At 35.3% G+C, this 19,149-nt stretch overlaps 1 protein-coding gene across 1 annotated transcript in view; it reads right to left on the reverse strand.

Moving 5' to 3' along the window:
• LOC111155597 (G protein-coupled receptor 158) overlaps positions 1-19,149 on the reverse strand; it is a 413,796-nt gene that overhangs the window by 215,449 nt on the left and 179,198 nt on the right. The window contains exon 3 of the mRNA XM_022515856.1: positions 9,315-9,417. Within this exon, the coding sequence (XP_022371564.1) occupies positions 9,315-9,417 (103 nt within the window). The remainder of the gene's footprint in view (positions 1-9,314; positions 9,418-19,149) is intronic.

Consider the following 19,149-nt stretch of genomic DNA (forward strand, 5'->3'; position numbering starts at 1 on the left):
GTGAGGTAATACATGTTGGCTAAGTGAACATAATAAAAAAAATAAAAAAGAAAAAAAGAAATACTGATAAGAGAATCTCATTCCAGAAAATTAAGTCTGAACTTCCAGAAATGAAAAAAAAGTCTTCTAGTCTTCAAAAAAACTCTGCTGATCAGTTGCAAGTTTTGATGTTTCATAACATTTTGTTTTATTAAGTATGAATCAGTAAAATTTTAAGATTGTTATCACAAAGCGAATATATAGCTATGAAAAATAATATATAGTAGATACATATAATATTAAATCCTGTTGTATGTTATTGTTGGCTACATTATTTTACATTGAATAATAAAGGGTAATACTTTCTATCATTAAACTAGAAAGTAGAGATGATTCCATAATGAGTACTTCATTTTTATGCTGTTCTTTTAAACTTTGTACTGCCCTTTGATATTCTAATATTAGAACAGTTAGCAGTATTAACAATGCTTTTCTAAAAATTTCACTCTATTTGCAGATTTTTACCAAAAAAATCTATTGAAATAAGCTAGACAATTCAAAATAACAAAAAAACTAGAGACACAGTTTTCAGTAATTTTCTTAGTTATCACTTTATTAAATATCAATTTCAGATAATAGTGCTGTTATTCCTACAGCAATACCAATTTCCACAAGAAAGTTCAGGAAAGATTAAACTGCATTATTAAAAATAAAAGTTGTCCTTACAAATAATGTTACAAATAATGTAGTAACTTAAACTTTCTCCTTCAACAAGGCAATATTGTCATGAGACTTGCGAATTAAATTAGTAGATAACATTAGAAAACTTACGTGGCAAAGTTCTACTTGAATGCCTTCTACCAAAACAAAAATTACATTGGGTATCCATTGACAAATTTTGTCATTTACCATAAAAACTCAAGTGGTAAATTTGGTTATTGCTGATGAAATACTAAAACTTTTCGAAAATTTTCTTAAAGTATCAGTTTTTTGGTTTGGTTTTCTGAAGATTCAACTAATGAACAAATTAAAAGGACAGTTTTCTTCTGCTCCTCTTTTTTTAAAAATAAAAAATATATAACTTTCTTAATCTCTTAGATTGATATTTCCTTGGAATAGAAGTATCTACCTGATAGACCAAAATGTACTTGCATTTTTATGACTTGTGATACCTGCTGTCAAAATGTACCACAGAAAGTTTTCTTTCTATGTTTTATGGAAGAAAAGTACTGTTTCTGATTCAGAATAGAATGAGTTGAAGTGGATTGAAGTAGAAGTTATGTATTTCAGGTCTTCATAGTACAAACATCAGATGGAAATATTAAATGTTTTGCTGAGTAAGATTCTTAAGTGCCAGAAGTATAAAACTGTTTTCACAAGAGCAAAAAGGTAATATTTGAATATTTGAATATGGAGAGGAAGCATGACTACATTTTAAGGCTAGTTAAATCTTAAAAGCTCTTACATTTGATCTGATTTACTAATACTGAACAGTGAGTTTATTTTACTCAAGACTGCCTTCATTTGTTGTTTGTGGGTATTTACAATAATGTTCTGGGAAGAGGTGGGTCTGTCCTGGAAGCTTAGACATTTTTTTTCTGTACTGCTTAAAAGAATGTCTGGGACAGTCAGTGCTCAATAATATTTTTGGCGCATGGATTTTTCGAACATAAGTCAATCGGCAGACCAATCAGAGGTCCCTTCTTGGAGGTACTGTAGCTCTCAGTGATAGGAATTGGCTCTGGCAGAGAAAGATAGAGTCTGGACCTTTGCAAGACTAGCCCACGTGCCCATATGCCATGAATCCCTCCTCCTTCCATTCTACAGACATGTGAGAAAAAGATGAATCACAATGAACGTAATTCAGCTCAAAGTAACAAAATCATGTCAGACAATGAGAGTTCAACATTAGCTCTATGGACAAATAATGGTACCAATAACCTAATGAAATCAGGTTAAACATCTCCTTTCTTTCCATATACATATTTGCTTTCTCATTAGAACCAAGGGTGGGGGAAGAACTAGAGGGAACATATTCATCCATCAAAGTTTGGACTTAAGATGCTGCAATTAGTTAAACACGGGAAGATATATTTGTTATTTGTTATTTGATGGTTTAGGATGATAAAGTAATCTGCCTCTAGTCTTCAGGTTGTTAAAATCACATCCAAAAATTAAGTGGGAAAAGGTACAGGTACATGAGTAGCCAACATTCAGATTTCTGTGTATATTTGGTTCAATATGCATAATATCCACATGGAGAGAAGAGTTAGCTGAATATGCGTATACTTAGACTGCTATCCAAAATGATTCCTCTTGTTACGACATGAATGTATATTTGCATATCCTAAAATCAGTATTAGCTAATATCATATACTTGCATCACAAATGGGTAGTTGTGAAAATAAGTTCCAAATGAGGCCCAGTACAAGCATTTTATTTTATTTTATTTTATTTTTAAGAATTTATTTATTTATTTGACAGAGAGAGATCACAAGTAGGCAGAGAGGCAGGCAGAGAGAGAGAGAGAGAGAGGAGGAAGCAGGTTCCCCACTGAGCAGAGGGCTCAATGCGGGACTTGATCCCAGGACTCTGAGATCATGACCTGAACCGAAGGCAGAGGCTTAACCCACTGAGCCAGCCAGGCGTCCCGCCCAGTACAAGCATTTTTTAAAATTTGTATTTCCTCACCATGAATATAGTCAGATTTCAAGTTTTCCCCTACCTTTCTATATGCTTACTTATACATTTTATATTCATTCTTCTATTGTCTCTGACATTTTTGTATTCTTCTTTGGACAAAAATACCATTTTAGATCTTAAAAAGATTCTGATATGACTTATAAAATTATTAGGCCCAAATGGATTTTTTTGCCAGTAGGCACTTTATTCATTCAATCCCTACAACATCCAATTCACAAATACTATAAACAAAAGGATTAAATTCTCCATATTCACATTAATATAACAATCACCATCATTTTAGGGATATAGTATGTTGTCTCATTTACTCCTTCCTCACAACAGGTAAGGAATAGATCCCACTATTCCTGCTTTATGAATATGGAAAAAGAATCTCAGAATGTATGAGAAAATTTCCCAAGTCTCCTGCTACTAAAAGGACACAAGATTAAAACCAAAGTACGTTTGATGCAAAGGCTCAGATCTGTTGTGAGTCAATTATTTGGAATTGTTAACAATTTCCTCTAGAGAAAGCACTGTGGCCTACTGTGAACATTGGAAAGAATGTTGGGTAGGAAACAAGCTGAGTATACTAGTTTTCTATTGCTGCTATAAGAAATTCCCACAAACCCAGTGTCTTAAAAATAAGAAAACAATTCCCACAAATTTATATTGCTCCTTAAATGAAACATAATATAGTTATATTCATTCTTACACTTCTATAGGTCAGACGTCTGACGTGGGTCTCACTTGGCTCAAATCAAGATGTCAGCAGGGCTATATATATATATTTTTTTTTTTTCTAGAAAATCTAGAGAAGATTTCATTTCTTCGCCTTTTCCAGCTTCCTAAGACCACCTACATTCCTTTGCTGGGTTTTTACCTCCATCTTCAAAGCCCACATGTAGCATTTCTCTGACCATTCCTGTGCCCTCAAAGGAATGGTGTCTCTTGACACCTGTAGTCTCTGGACTATAGACAGGAAAGTTTCCTGCTATTATTGGGACTTAGAATGGTTCCAATAATCAAGGAGAACCTTCTCATCTCAAGGTCTGTAACTTAATCACATCAGCAAAGTCCCTTTTTGCCATGTGAGGTAATACAATCACAGATTGTGAAAAATGGGAACACGCCAGCCTTTGGGGGGTGGGAACAGACATCATTCTGCCTATTACAATGAGCTTATATGCGAATGACTGACAGTCAAATTTCCCTGCCAGAGGTTTTTTAAAAAATATTTTGGGAAAGATGATTACTTACAACAGTGAAGCTCAAGTTAGCAGTCCAATAAAGTAAAATAATATAACTAAATAAAAGTAGTAATAAAAACATTTTTTAATCTAATGAAGTAAATTTTTTGGGTAGAAGAAAGATTTTTGGATGATTGAAAATTATATATGAGAGAGGTGCCCATTTTAAAGATTAAAAGAAAAAAATCTGGGACATGGGAATATGATCCTCTGCTGGGAAGTGGAGCAAAGACTAGATGAAAGGAAGAAAAATGGGGAAATACTTGGGGAATGAGGGAAATGGAATAGATATAAACTTCCAAATATAATCATCAGAACAACAACATTTTTGAGCATTTGATATGTGTCAACTGCCATGATTAGAACTTTGAATTTATTATTTAACCCTTATAACAATTTTATAAAGCATGTAATATTATCCTGATTTTACATATGTCATAAATGTAGGTTAGGGAAATTAAAGAATATAGCACAGTGCAAGAGAGTAGTAGAGCCAGGATTCAAACCCAACTTAAACTTGTTCCAAAGAATATGTTCTTTTTTTTTTTTTAAGATTTTATTTATTTATTTGACAGACAGAGATCACAAGTAGGCAGAGAGGCAGGCAAAGAGAGAGGAGAAGCAGGCTCCCTGCTGAGCAGAGAGCCCGAATCGGGCCTCGATTCCAGGACCCTGGGATCATGACCTGAGCCAAAGGCAAAGGCTTTAACCCACTGAGCCACCCAGGCACCTATGTTCTTAATTACTGTGCTTAACTGTGATAGAAATTCAACTCTGGTAGAAATTAAACAACCAGGGAAGTCCAATATAGTATGGAGTATGTCCCAACATTTGGAAAGAACATAACCAATGACTAACAGATTAAATGAGATAGTCGAGAGTCCAAGAATGTGGACAGCTCCGGAAACCCTCCCACCGGCAACTTGCCCCATCTTCCAGATACATTGAGTGACAACTTCATTCACTATGAGCAGGACTAACGAAGGAAGACATGAAAACTGAAAACTAGGCAAATGAAGGAGGCAAAAACAAAAGCACAGCTAGATGGGTAATTGCGCTACTACAACTGGAAAAAAACTGATCAGGACTAATTGTAATACAGCAAAGTGAATCAGATCCCAAGGCTGAAGTTGGACCAACAACAAAAGTGGTAATGCTGATAATCAGACTGTGATGTTCGTGCTCTCTTAACCTGTTCTAAATTTGGGGTTGGTACCTAGTCTGCAGAAAGCCAAGTATCTCCAGCCTACTGGCCATGAAAAAGAGGAGGGATAAACTTATTCCAGAAAGGTTAGCCTTGCTTAACAATTTGCTTAGAGTTCAGCATCCCTATATTGTACCTGCTTTCAAAGAGCTTCTTTTGCTTTTTCCCCAAGATAATACCTTTTTAAAATCTCTACATTCTTGTCTTCTGCCTTCTCCCATCATTAGCACCAGAGTTGCCAAAACAGGGACTGTTTTGGTCCCTGTTTGGGTCATTTGTAATTAGGTTTTTTTGGAAAGGTACACAAGCCAAAGTCAATCCAAAAGACAAGAGGAGTAAGACTGAAAGGCTGGGAATGTATCTACCGAAAAGAGAAAAGAGGTTTCAGTCAAGACAGAATTCATATTAAGATAGATGGATTTGAGAGACATGAGCATGTCATAAGCTTCTTTTTCATCAACCTGGAAGTGAACAGCCTGGATTTGAGGAGACAGTTAGACATCAGTACTTGGTTATTCTGAAATCCCGCTACCATCCAGATGTCAGATCCTATTAGTTCACATATGACCACCAGTTTCATGAGAGATGCCTAGAACACAGTCTCTGGGCTATCAGCACAATTTAAAATCATGTCATTTAAACATAGCCTTGTTGGTCTTTACAAGCTCTTTGTTTACTGTGGGTCTTAGATTTTAGATAAAGATTTTAAATCGCTTCATAGTTTAACAGGATTTTTAAGTCACATTTACATTTTCTCTAAGATGTCAGCACTGTATCTCAGCTCTTCTCTCCAAATGCAATAACATGACAATAACAGACATGGGGATTTCAGGTTTTGTTTTAGATGCACAACTGCAAAGCAAGTGAAGTACATTCTTTGCTGCTTTCTGTATCCTACTCTCTGGATCAGGCCACGAATTTCCTCCTGTTGCCTCTAGCTCCCAGGGATTTTTCCCACTGCCCTTCGCAATGCAGCACTGGTTGTTATACTTCTGCTGTCCCCATCCATGTCAAATTTATTCTCGAAAGTTCTAGTCTTAAAAAATTGGTCAATATGATAAAATGTGAGGTAAAGTGCTAATGACAAATGATGTTTAAGGATTATCTCTACACACGTCACTAATGTTTATCACTCACTACACCTGCGAACACATGACATGCCATGGACTATGCTTGCGGGTTCACATATGTTATCTCATTATCTCATATTGCATATCACATATGAAGACCCCCAAAATGAGGGTCTTCAATGCCTTCTTTACCCTTCGTTCCAGACCTACACATAGTCATTCCTTAAGTCAAGGGTAGCGCCTTAAGAACATGAGAAAACAACTGTCAATACGAGCTGCATGGATACTATGATTAAAAGACTAAATATATTAAAACACGGAGATAAGTAGTACCTGTTTTAATAATAACCAGGAATACAAAAAAAATGTTTGGATAGTCCTCAGTTGATTACCCTGGTAAGTTAGAACCTGCATTCTTGGTCAGATCACTGTATTCTTTCTTTAGGGCAAGGAGTGAATAATAATAGATTTTCCTGCAACCGGACAAGGCCACCAGGAAAGACAGTTTTGGTCAAAGCACACTTTACTGACTTCAAATTATAACATGTAGCTAGCTTTCTGCTCTGTCATTGAGGAAGGTCAGGTCTGGTTAAGTATGTGCTGAGGTCAAAGCTGAATCACAGCTAATGTCTAAATATAGATCATCTTTTAAAAACTGTGGCCTCTTTTCCATGGCTTCAGTGTGTACAACACAGGAGTTAGGTTTTCGCAGAGAAGCTGCCTTTTCTTAGGGAAAGTAGGTCCAGTGAAAAACGCTGGCTTTTAAAATAAGGAAGAAAGTAGGAGTGTGCAAATTAAATAAAGATAAGTTGTTAAAGGTTAACTAGTTTCTCCTGGTGGTGTTATAAGCAAATGGCATAGTCATTCTCTGGTTCTAAAATATTTAGATGTTTTATTTCAGTCACATAGTGGGAGCTGAGAACAAATGTGGGTAAACCAGATACAAAATACCTTCACAGAACATAAGCTAAAACCTATTCCCTTAATTCTTCAGTGTTGAATCATCTGTTATGTCTGGACCGTAAATGTGAAGAATGCCAAAGCAGCTCTGGTATTGCCGTGGTTTGGTACACACAGATACCAGGAAAAGCGGATCTACCCTGAAAACAGGTTATTGTCCCTGTTGTTGTATTAGTTTCTATGGCTATATAACAAATTACTGGAAATCTGGGGACTTAAAGTACCTATTCATTATTCCCCAGCTTCTGTTGATCAGAAGTGTGGGCGCCACATAACTGGGCTCTGTGCTCGGGGTCTCCCTGGACTGAAATCAAGGCTTTGGTCTGGCTGTATTCTCATCTGGAGCTGAGGATCTCCTCCATGTCTAGTCAGGTTTTTAGAAAAATTGAACTGCTTGAAGTTGTAGAACTGAGGTCCACATTTTCTTGGTTGCTGCCCATGAGTTTCACTCTCAGCTCTTAGGGGCTGCACTCGGGATTTAGACACGTGGCCCTCTCGCAACAAGGTAGTTTACTTCTTCAAGGCAGGCACTAGAATCTCTCTTCAGTTGGCTATGCTGGGAGGGAATCTTATTTAATGCAATGTAATCACATAGCTGACTACCAACACCTTTGCAATATAATATAACCCCCCCAAATAATAATAATAATAACAACAACAACAACAATAATAATAAAGCCTAAGCATGGAGTGACTACCTCTCTGTATTCCCAGATCCCACCCACACTTAAGAGAAAGTATTGGACAGAGCCTGTGGGAACAGAAGCTTGGAGGCCATCTTAGAATTATACCTGTAACTATTAATCAGAACAGGGGCTGAGTGCCGAACTATACAATGGAGAAGAGAGCAAAATGTTACTCATCTCCAGAGCATATATATTAAATGTAAACTGATTCAGTACCAAGAATAATGTTTTCCAGGAGAAAACAAAACAAAACGAAATCTACAAATGTCTACGAAAATTCCCAGAGGAAGAAACTCAGTCTCAATCTCAAGGTACCCTTTGAATTATGCCCAATAGAAATGCAAATTCTTATTCAGACCAATAATAAGGCTTGCAAAGATCTGTGCTCTCTAAAAGATACATGTACCTCAGTTTTAGTAACCCCAAACCCTAACTTCCTATGTAAATACCCTTTTTTATCACTACACTCCTTCTTTATGTCTAATCGCCAGCTACAAGCCAGTGTGGTAACACTGCATTCTCTAGAGATAAAGTAAAAAGTCAAAATTCAAATTATAACACCGACATTTTCTGGAGTAGGAGATGACCAAGTTTTGATTTTGGAGTACACACCCTGTATAATCACCTCCTCTAGAATGTCAGTGGACATGTAAATATGATGAGATAGTCTTTCTTTTCATTAAATTATCTTACCTGGCAAAATGATGGGTCACTCACTCATGATTATTTTATGTTATAAATGATTCAGTCTGAGCACAGTGAGAAAACTGTTTTGCAAGCCTTGAAGAGGGTGAGCTGCAATGTGGTAAGAGGGTCACATGGACAGGCCTTAAGGAACTCTTAGGAGCTGAGAGTAAACCCAGGCTGACGAACATCTAGCAAAAAAAAAAAAAAAAAAAGTGGGGGGGCCCTGCAAGATAGTGATCTGAATGGGCTTGGAAGAAGACCCTGGGCCTCGGATCAGATTACAACTCAGATGACACCTCAATTTTAGCCTGGTGATTCAGGTGGCCAAGCTAACCTCTGACTGGAAAGATAACCAATGAAAACTGTGTGATAATAAATTTGTGTTCTTTAAACTGTTAACTCTGTGCCAGTTTTTTATGCAGTATAGAAAACTAGTACATAAACAAATTAATAAATAAAGTAAACAAACTATCAAAATTGGGTTTAGGAACTTTCTATAGCAACAGCTCTCAACAACAGAATCCCAACTGATCTTACTGCATAATTATCATCATTTTCAGGAAATGTACTGAAAACTAAAACATACTTAAAATAAACACATTATTTTGTGGTAGTCCAGGGCACAGTAGATGACAAACCCAAAACAAAAACTCCTTAAGGGATGAAAGAATGTCAAACCAGTGGGGGTCTGAAACAAATAACTCCAACAAGGGTAAAAGAAAATCTGAATAATTAATAATGGTGTGTATTATGTGTGGAGTACTCATATTTATGTGGAGAAACAAAAGACACTTACTCTGAAAGTTGTTCACTGAGAAGTCTTGAGGATGATAGAATCCTGCTTTGCAAATGCACTGATAGGCTCCAAGCACGAATCCTAGGCCTTTAATTGGCATACACTATGAAAAAGAAAAGACAGCAGTAGAGTTGATCACAGTTTATTTCACAGTATAAAGACCCACAAATATCCATCACTGCAAATGGTAACAGAACTATCACATTTTCCAGAAATAAAGTATCTCTTTTTTGAACTCTTATTTTAGATTTGTTTGTCAACAGACATTTTTTTAGATACCACAAACTGAGTTTCCTTTCTAAATACACACCATTATGGCTGTAGGCACCCACAACTTTAACTCATTCGGTTGCCATAGGGAGTAAATGTTTAGGCATGGCTTTTGGATTTAATGCTCAGATATACTATTGCTTTAAGAGGTATTTCCAAAGCCTGTAAGAATGCTTAAGAAGGATTCCATGTAAAACATTTCTATCACAGCAAAGGGAAGTGGGTAGGTTAGATGGATAGAACTCAGGATGTGAAAATTGTTTCTATGAATTAAATATTTACCAAATTTTCATCCTTGGAATAAAATAACATAAATTGGTAAAACAACAAAACAATTAAACTTTAAAGTGCAAATTTGCAAGAGAAAAATTAAGATAAAATAATGATCCCAAGGGCTCTTTACCTAAAATCTGTTTCACAGATAAGTGCTCTATATGTACATAAATTTTTAAAAAATGACCAGCTTTCTAAATATGTCACATCAATAGATATAATAGATATCTCCCAAAAGCTTAATCTTGGCTTCTTTCAAAGATATCACTTAAATCTCATCAAATTTGGCTTAACATACTTCACTTCTGCTACTTTTCATTATATAGCATGGAATAACTTCTACTAAAATACAAATAATACATCAATAAAACAGAAGTGTCTCAAGAATACAGTTAACACTGAAATTTCATTTCTGCTGTCTCTCTACCATGATGATAATCCTTTGACTTTTTGCCATTCTAATCAGTTAGAAAATCTTATAATCTAATAGATTTCAGTTATAAAATGTCTCCTTAATACAGAAGCCCTGAAGAGAAAACTCCAAATAATTCAAATAATAATTCCACAATCTAAGCTTAATGATTGGTATCAAGATCAATATTACATACTATGAAAACTCCAAGAAATAGAAAAGTATTTATATATAAGGTACCAAGAGCTAATACATGTTCTAAATTCATATGGATATAACAAAAAAGTATTTAACAAAGAGCTTTCTAAGAGACCTCCTTGAATATTTTATTTCATTAATTTGACAACCACCCCAGCCTTTTTTTTTAACCCAATACACAATTTATATCAAACTATACCTTGCAATTAAAAACACAGTTCCTGACCCAGAGCAACATAAAAGAAGAGATAAGTACCGATCAATTCAACTGAGTTGGCAAGTATTTATGAAATGCCTGCTGTGGGTTCAGAAAATTCCTTTAGAACCTAAATGAATTAACATATTATTTATAAAAATCCAGTTATATAATAGGTCAGATGATATTTCTGAACTATGTAAATTAAAAACAATTGTAACACTTACTTTGCAAAAACACTAGTATTATGAATAGAGCATATTGTTTGTGGTCAGTCAGAAAATAGGACTTGAATTATGACTTCATCACTAACTAGCTATGTGAACTTGGGATGTTCTCTTAACTTCTCTGAGCCTTAGTTTTTTAATTTGTAAGACCAATAATACAGTCAAATTCATTACAGTTTTGAACAAGGCAGAAACACAGAGATGTTGTAATAGGTTAAACATGGGGTATAAGAGGAAGAGAAGAATATAGGGTGATTTTATTGTTTTTTTGGTCTGAGCAACCTTAAGACTGGAGATGCCACCATTGACATAGGGAAGTCTCCTGATGGAGAAGATTTGGAAGAAAGAGCAGAAGTTCAGTTTTGTAAATATTAAGTGTGAAGTACCTATGTGAAATTTAACTGTAGATATCAAACAGGCAGGCTGATAAAGTTTTAGGGAGTTTAGGAGAGATATCTGGGCTGTATAATTTAGGACTGATTTGCACAAAGATGATAGGTAAAACCATGAAATCAGGTAAGACTAGATCACTAAGGGAGCGCCTACAGGCTGTAAAAGACAGAGGTCCAAAGTGGTGAGACTCAAGACACTCTAGGGCTAAAAGATTAGGCAGAAGGGAAGCAACAAAGGATACTTAGGAGAGTAATTCAGTGTGGTATCATTATCTCATTAACTAGATTGTGATACTATGGACATAACAAGTGAAATTTCTTATGAGTTACATTTAGTAAACATTCATAAAGCACAGATTTATCCAGGTAGACTAAGTCTTAGATGCTGTTAATACAATAGTATACTCTAAATATTCTGCCTCACTGGAATTTGGAGGTTAATGCTATTTCTTAAAACAGCATTAAATTCCCTGATAATATGACAGTATACAAAAGTAATGCAGTTGAAAATTTTAAATGTTTAAGGCAGATTGAAAATTTATGGGAATAAGAGTATCTCTTTACTAGCTAACTCTAAACTTGAGATAAAAATGAAGGTTAAAAAAAAAAAACTAGTTGATCAGATAAATATGACCAAATATAAAGTCCCTTGAGCATAAAGAAAAATCTTCCCAATTTTATTATGGATAACACAGAAATATGAATTATTAGTTACCTCAAACCCCTTGTTCTATTCTTAAATTAACTTATATTTTCAAAGAAAAGAAAAAAAATAGTCAGTTAACATCAATAAAAATATCATCCTGCTGCACTTCAAAATTGTGGGACCTGCATGTAACTCAATATGCTATTGCTCATATAGGTTTGCCTAAGTATGAAGTAATCTTGCTTATTTTTCTATTAATGATTATAAATTTGCAATCAAATTTCCATGCTTTCTTGCTCTATCTGCCATCACCATTCTGTAGCTACTCTAATTCTGTCACACCTCCCAAACTTATACATTTTCAAGATTAGGCAACTAGTTTAGTATTCAAACTAGTTTTTCAAAATCTATATAAGTATGATGACTACTCAACTAATGTTCATCATATCTGGACTGAGGAGCTGTTTTCTATAATTTTTAAGATTTAGAATTTTTAAAAGATTCCCACGTAATATAGGGAAAAGTCTTCAGAAGTTAACTCTAATTTAAAGTTCATTTAAAATATTCACTTGAAATATTAATTTTAGATATTTAAGACATTCATTCATTTTAGATATTCAAGCCTAAGCCTTTCTGCTTTATCTTCATAGAAATCCAAGAAGCTAGAAATGGAAAAAACAGTACTTCTTCCTCCATGGAGGTAACTGTTCCATGATACCGTTCTATAAACAGTAAGCTTCTTATATTAAGACTTATGGCATCCCTGTGAATGAAGTAGCTACTCACAAGCCTGGATGCCCTCATCGATGAACCTACAATGCCAATACTTACTAAGCCATCAGCAGAGATATAGCCAAGGATAGCCTTGACAACCTACAGTCAGTTACATTCCTGGGAGTAATCCAGATCCAAATGGAAGGAGATAGAGGTCAAGAATTTAGAGAAAAATAGATTCCTAGAAATATACAGCCTATCAAGTATGAGTCATGAGGAAACAAAAATTCTGAACAGATTTATAACTAGTAAGAAGATTGAATAAAAAACATCCCAATGGAGAAAAAAGCCCAGAACCAGAAAGCCTCAATGGACAATTCTACCAAACAGTCAAAGAAAAATTAACACTAAACTTTTCCTCAAACTGTTCTAAAAATGTGAAATGAAAATACTTTCTAATTCATTTTGTGAAGCCAACATTTTCCTGGTAGCAAAATCAGACAAAGATACTACAGGAAAAGAAAACCACAGACCAATGTTCCTGATTAATATTGATGTGAACATCTTCAACAAAATAATTGCAAACCAATTTCAGCATATTCAAAGGACTACACACCATAAGTAAGTGGGACTTATTCCTGGAATGCAACAATGATTCAATGTACAAATCATTCAATGCAATACACCATACTGACAAAATGAAAGACAAAAACTACATGATTACTTCAAGTAATTTAGAAAAAGCATTTGACAAAATTCAATACATTTTCACGGTAAAAACACTCAACAAACTATGAATAGAAGGAAACTATCTCAACATAAGAAAGGCCATATTTGAAAAGCTTATACCTAACATTATGCCTAATGGTGAAATGCTGAAAGACATTCCTGTAAGATCAGAAACAAGATAAGGCCAGTGTCACTTCCATTCAGCATTATTGGAAGTCCTAGGCAGAGTAATTATGAAAAAAATAAATGACTTTCAAAAAAGAAAGGAAGAAGTACAATTATGTGTTTGCAGAATACATAATGTTACATGTAGAAAGCCCTAAAGATTTTGCCAATAAAAGAAAAAAAAACCTGTTAGAATTAATAATCATATTAAGCTAAGTTCTAGGACATAAAATCAACATACAAAAATTGGTAAGTTTCTATACACAAATAATCACAATCCAGAAAGGATATCTAAAAAAACAATCCCACTTATAATAGCTTCAAAAAGAATAAAATACTTAGGAATAAACTTAACCAAACTGAAAATTATAAAATGTTGCTGAAAAAATTAAAGATACAAACATGTAAACTGACAGTTGTGTTTGTGGATTGGAAAACTTAACACTGCCAGAATTCCAATGCTACCCAATGCAATTGTTATTAAAATCCCAACAGCATTTTTGGCAGAAACAGAAAAACCATCCTAAAAATCGTATGTAATCTCTAGAACCCCAAATAGTCAAAGGAATCTTGGAAATGAAGAATTTGGAGGTCTCACACTTTCTAAGTTCAAAAATATTTACAAAGCTACAGTAATCAAAATAGTGTGGTACTGGCATGATGGCAGATGTATAGACCAATGGCAAAGAATAGAGGCCCCAGAAATAAACCTCATATATAATGATCAAATGACATTTGCAAGGATGCCAGTACCATGCAATGGGGAGAAAAGGGCAAACTCTTTAAGAAATGGAGCTGGGAACACTGAATATCCATATGCAAAAGAATTTAAATTACCTTAATTAATTACCTTAAAACATATACAAGAATTAACTCAAAATGGATTAAAGACCTAAACATAGGGCCTAAAACCATAAAACTTCTAGAAGGAAACAGGGGAAAAATCTTCATGACATTGGATTTGGGAATGATTTCTTGGGTATGACATCAAAAACAAAGGCAAGAAAAACAAAAGATAGGCAAATGGGACTACGTCAAATTTAAAATCATCTGTGCATCAAAGGAAAGAATCAACAATATGAAGGTCAACCTATAGAATGAGAGAAAAGATTTGTAAACAATATATCTGATGGGAGTTAACATCCAGAATATTTAAAACTGCAATTCAACAACAATAACAACAACAACAACAAATCATCTGACTTAAAAATGAGGAAAAAATCTGGAGTCTCATTTCTCCAAATAAGATAAACAAATGGCCAAGACACATACGAAAAGATGCTTGATCTGTGATGACAAATCATTAGAGAAATGCAAACCAAAACTACAATGAGCTATCAGCTTATACCCATTAGAATGGACACTATCAATAAAACAAAATAACAAATATTGGCAAGGTGTGGAGAAATTAGAATCCTTATACACTCTTTGTGGGAATATAAAATAGTGCAGCCATTATGGAAACAATATGGAGTTTTCTCAAGAAATTAAAAACAGAACTGCTATATAATCCAGGTGTCCCACTTGTAGGTTTATATCCAAACATCTTAAAGCAGGTCTTAAAGAGACATTTGATACCCAGTTCACTGCAGCATTATTCACAATAGCCAAGAGGTAGAAGCAACTCAAAAGTTCATCAATAGATAAAAAAAATGTGCTATGTGCATACAATGGAATTACTATTCAGTATTTTTTAAAAAAGGAAATCTTGTCACATGCTAAAACATGAATGGACCTTGAGAACACTATGCCAAGTAAAATAAGCCAGTCACAAAGACAAATACCATATAATGTCACTTGCATGTGGGAACTACAGTAATTAAATTTATAGAAAAAGAAAGTAGAATGATGGCTGCTAGAGACTGAAGAAAGGGGAAATGAGGACTTGTTTAGTGGGCACATAGCATTTCCCCGTTGCAAGATGATCTCAATCTGTTACATGACAGTATGAATACAGCAAACTACTGAACTGTACACTTAAAAATGGTTAAGATTGTAAATTTCATGTTATTTTTTTTAACCACAATCAAAAATTTTAAAAAATAATTTAGAGCAAAATGGCCTTCCTTTCTCGACAATGTATACATAAACTCTATAGATGGTATTGCAACACATAATTGGTAAGACATATAATTCATTTCAACTCCTGGTGAATATAATTGCAAAACAAAACCTGGCCAGCTTGACAGTCATGAAGATTCTGTATGAAGGTACTAATGAGCAATGCAATGGCAAAAACACAGGCTAAACTTGGGTATGTTTGGCATTTAATGGAAATAATGCTTGTACCTATGGATGACATTTACATATAATTCTAAAGAAAAACTAATTTGGACCTGAAGGAGGAACCAAAATAAAATGCAAATACAATAAAATTGATATAATTCAAAATTCTCTAGAAATGGGTCTTCAAATACTTTTTTTAAAACTTTGTTTTAGAATCTTCCTAAAATGCAAAACACTTTCTGGCTTCTCTAAACTAAACACCAGGAACAGAATTTAACATTTTCTTCCTGGTCAGAATCGTTACTTTGAACACTAGGTAGAAAACAATGCCCTCTGGAGCTATTGAAGTTTTATTGCTATTTTCTCATATACTAAATGCCAAGACTGCTGAACTTTTTGAGTTCTTATGCTTAGTTTTTTTTTTTCCTTTTTCCTTCTTTATTTTGAACTAACAGTTGTCATCTTTTAAACGTAAAACATGGATGTACTGCTAGAACTGTCTTTTTCCTTCTAATTTATAGTTATAATTGCCTGTATACATGGAAATTAGATCACCAAGCAGGACAAGCAAGAGTATATGTAATAATAAATAACAATGTAAGAGTAAATAAAATAGAGAGGGCTTAGCAAGGTGGCAGAGGAGTAGCAGACCTAAATTTTGTCTGGTCCCAGGAATTCAGCTAGTTAATTATCAAACCATTCTGAACACCTATGAACTCAAGAGGAGACTGAAGAAAAGGATAGTAGCAACTCTAGGAACAGAAAAGTGACCACCTTCTGGAAGGTAGGAGGTGCGGAGATGTGAATCCAAAGCAATATATGGTAAGACAGGCTGTGAGGGGAGGGAGCCTCTGTCAGCTAGCTACCAACAAGTGATAAAGCAGCAGAAAACAAAATGGGAACTTTTAGAAGTCTGCTCCATGGAGGGACATTGCTCTGGTGGCTACATGGGGGCTGGAACTCTCACTGGGACAGTATGGTCTTAGGACCCTCGGGGTCACAGAAAAACCAGGGTTGCCTGACGGTGGCAGAGCTCCCAGGTATCAGAGCAGGGAACCCGGCTGCAAAGATGGAGCTGAGGAGTGGGCTCTCAGCTAGGGGTTGCCATAAACCATGATCTGTGGCACAGTTGGGCCACTACTCTTCGAGCAGGTACCCAACAAGTGGCAGATCTGGGGAGACTCCCCTCCCTCCCCTGAAGGAAGCAGCACAGGAGCACACTGTAGGAATCTGCTGGGTTGGAAACTCCAAACAGGTCGTGCACCAGAGACAGAAATACTTAGTCACAGGCTGGGTGAGCACAGAGTGTGGCCAGAGACCAGGGACATGGGAGTCATTGACTGCCTTTCTCTGAGGGTTCACTGAAGAGAGGGGCCCTGAGCTCTCAGCTCTTCTAGGGCAAAGATTGGGAGGCCACTATTTTCATTCTCATCCTCTAAAGCTGTGAGGAGAATATTCAAAAGCTACCAATAGCAAAAGCTACCAAGAACAAATCTGAGCAGATTACTTAGCCTGGCCCCTGTCAAGGGTGGTACAATTCCACCTGGGGCAAAGACATTTGAGAATCACTGCAACAGGCCCCTCCCCCAGAAGATCTGCAAGAACATCCAGCAAAGATCAAGTTTACTGAGCAATGAGAACTGCAAGCTCTAACACTAGGAGAATATAGCACATAGAATTCATGGCTTTTTTTTCCACGATTCCCTAGTCTTCAAAGTTAATCTTTAAAAGTTTCCTTATTGTTTTCTTTTTCTATTTTCTTAAAAATTTTTCTTCTTTCTTTTTTTAACCAACTTCTTATCAATTCCTTTTTTAAAATTATTTTTATTAACGTATAATGTATCATTTGCCCCAGGGGTACAAATCTATGAATTGTCAGGCTTACACACTTCCCAGCACTCACCATATCACATACCCTCCCCAATGTCCATAATGCAATCACCCTCTCCATAAAATCTTTTTAAATTTTCATTTTTACAGCCATATTCTATCCCTTCATTGTATTTATATATATACATATATATTTCTCTCTTTAAGATTCTGGGATGCAGTTTCTTCTAACAAAGCAAAATAGACCCTAAATCTAGCATATGACTTTGTTCTATTTACCCACCCGATCACAGTCAAAATCAAAAAGGCTATTAATGAGGTGCAATCAAAAATGGAGGCTCTAACTGCTAGGATAAATGAGGCAGAAGAGAGAATTAGTGATATAGAAGACCAAATGATGGAGAATAAAGAAACTGAGAAAAATAGAAATAAACAACTACTGGTCATGAGGGAAGAAATCAAGAGATAAGTGATACTATAAAGTGAAACAATATTAGAATAATCGGGATCCCAGAAGAAGAAAAGAGACAGAGGCAGAAGGTATACTGGAGTAAATTATAGTAGAGAACTTCCCTAATGTAGGGAAGGAAACAGGCATCGAAAAGCACAAAGAACCCCCCTCACAATCAATAAAAATAGGTCACTACCCCCAACATCTAATATTAAAACTTACAAATCTCAGAGACAAAGAAAAAATCCTGAAAGCAGCTCAGGACAAGAGCTCTGTAACCTACAATGGTAGAAACATTAGATTGGCAGCAGACCTATCCACAGAGACCTGGAAGGCCAGAAAGGACTGGCATGATATATTCAGGGCACTAAATTAGAAAAATATGAAGCCAAGAATACTATATCCAGTGAGGCTGTCACTGAAAATGGGAGAGATAAAAAGCTTCCAGGACAAACAGAAACTAAAAGAATTTGCGATCACCAAACCAGTGCTACAAGAAATATCGAAAGGGACCGTCTCAGTAAAGAGAAAGCCTCAAAGTAACATAGACCAGAAGGGAAGAGAGAAAATATATAGTAACAGTCATAGGCAATATAATAGCACTAACTTCATATCTTTCAATAGTTACCCTGAATGAAAATGGGCTAAATGCCCCAATCAAAAGACACAGGATATCAGTTTGGATAAAAACGCAAGATCCATTGATATGCGGTCTGCAAGAGACCCATTTTAGACCCAAAGACACCTCCAGATTTAATGTGAAGGGATGGAAAATCATTTACCATGCTAATGAACATCAAAAGAAGGCTGGGGTGGCAATCCTTATAACAGAAAAATTAGATTTTAAACCAAAGGCTATAATAAAGAGATGAGGAAGGATACTATATTATACTTAAAGGGTCTACAGAACAAGAAGATCTAACAATTGTAAATATTTATGCTCTCAAAATGGGAGCAGCCAATTATATAAGCCAATTAATAACAAAACCAAAGAAACATATCAACAATAATACAATAATAGTAGGGGACTTTTGCACCCCCCTCATTGAAATGGATAGATCATCTAAGCAAAAGATCAACAAGGAAATAAGGACTTTAAGTGTCAC

Source organism: Enhydra lutris, unplaced genomic scaffold (assembly GCF_002288905.1).
Source record: "Enhydra lutris kenyoni isolate GAN:26980312 unplaced genomic scaffold, ASM228890v2 scaffoldscaffold42, whole genome shotgun sequence".
In the NCBI taxonomy this organism is placed as follows: domain Eukaryota; kingdom Metazoa; phylum Chordata; class Mammalia; order Carnivora; family Mustelidae; genus Enhydra; species Enhydra lutris.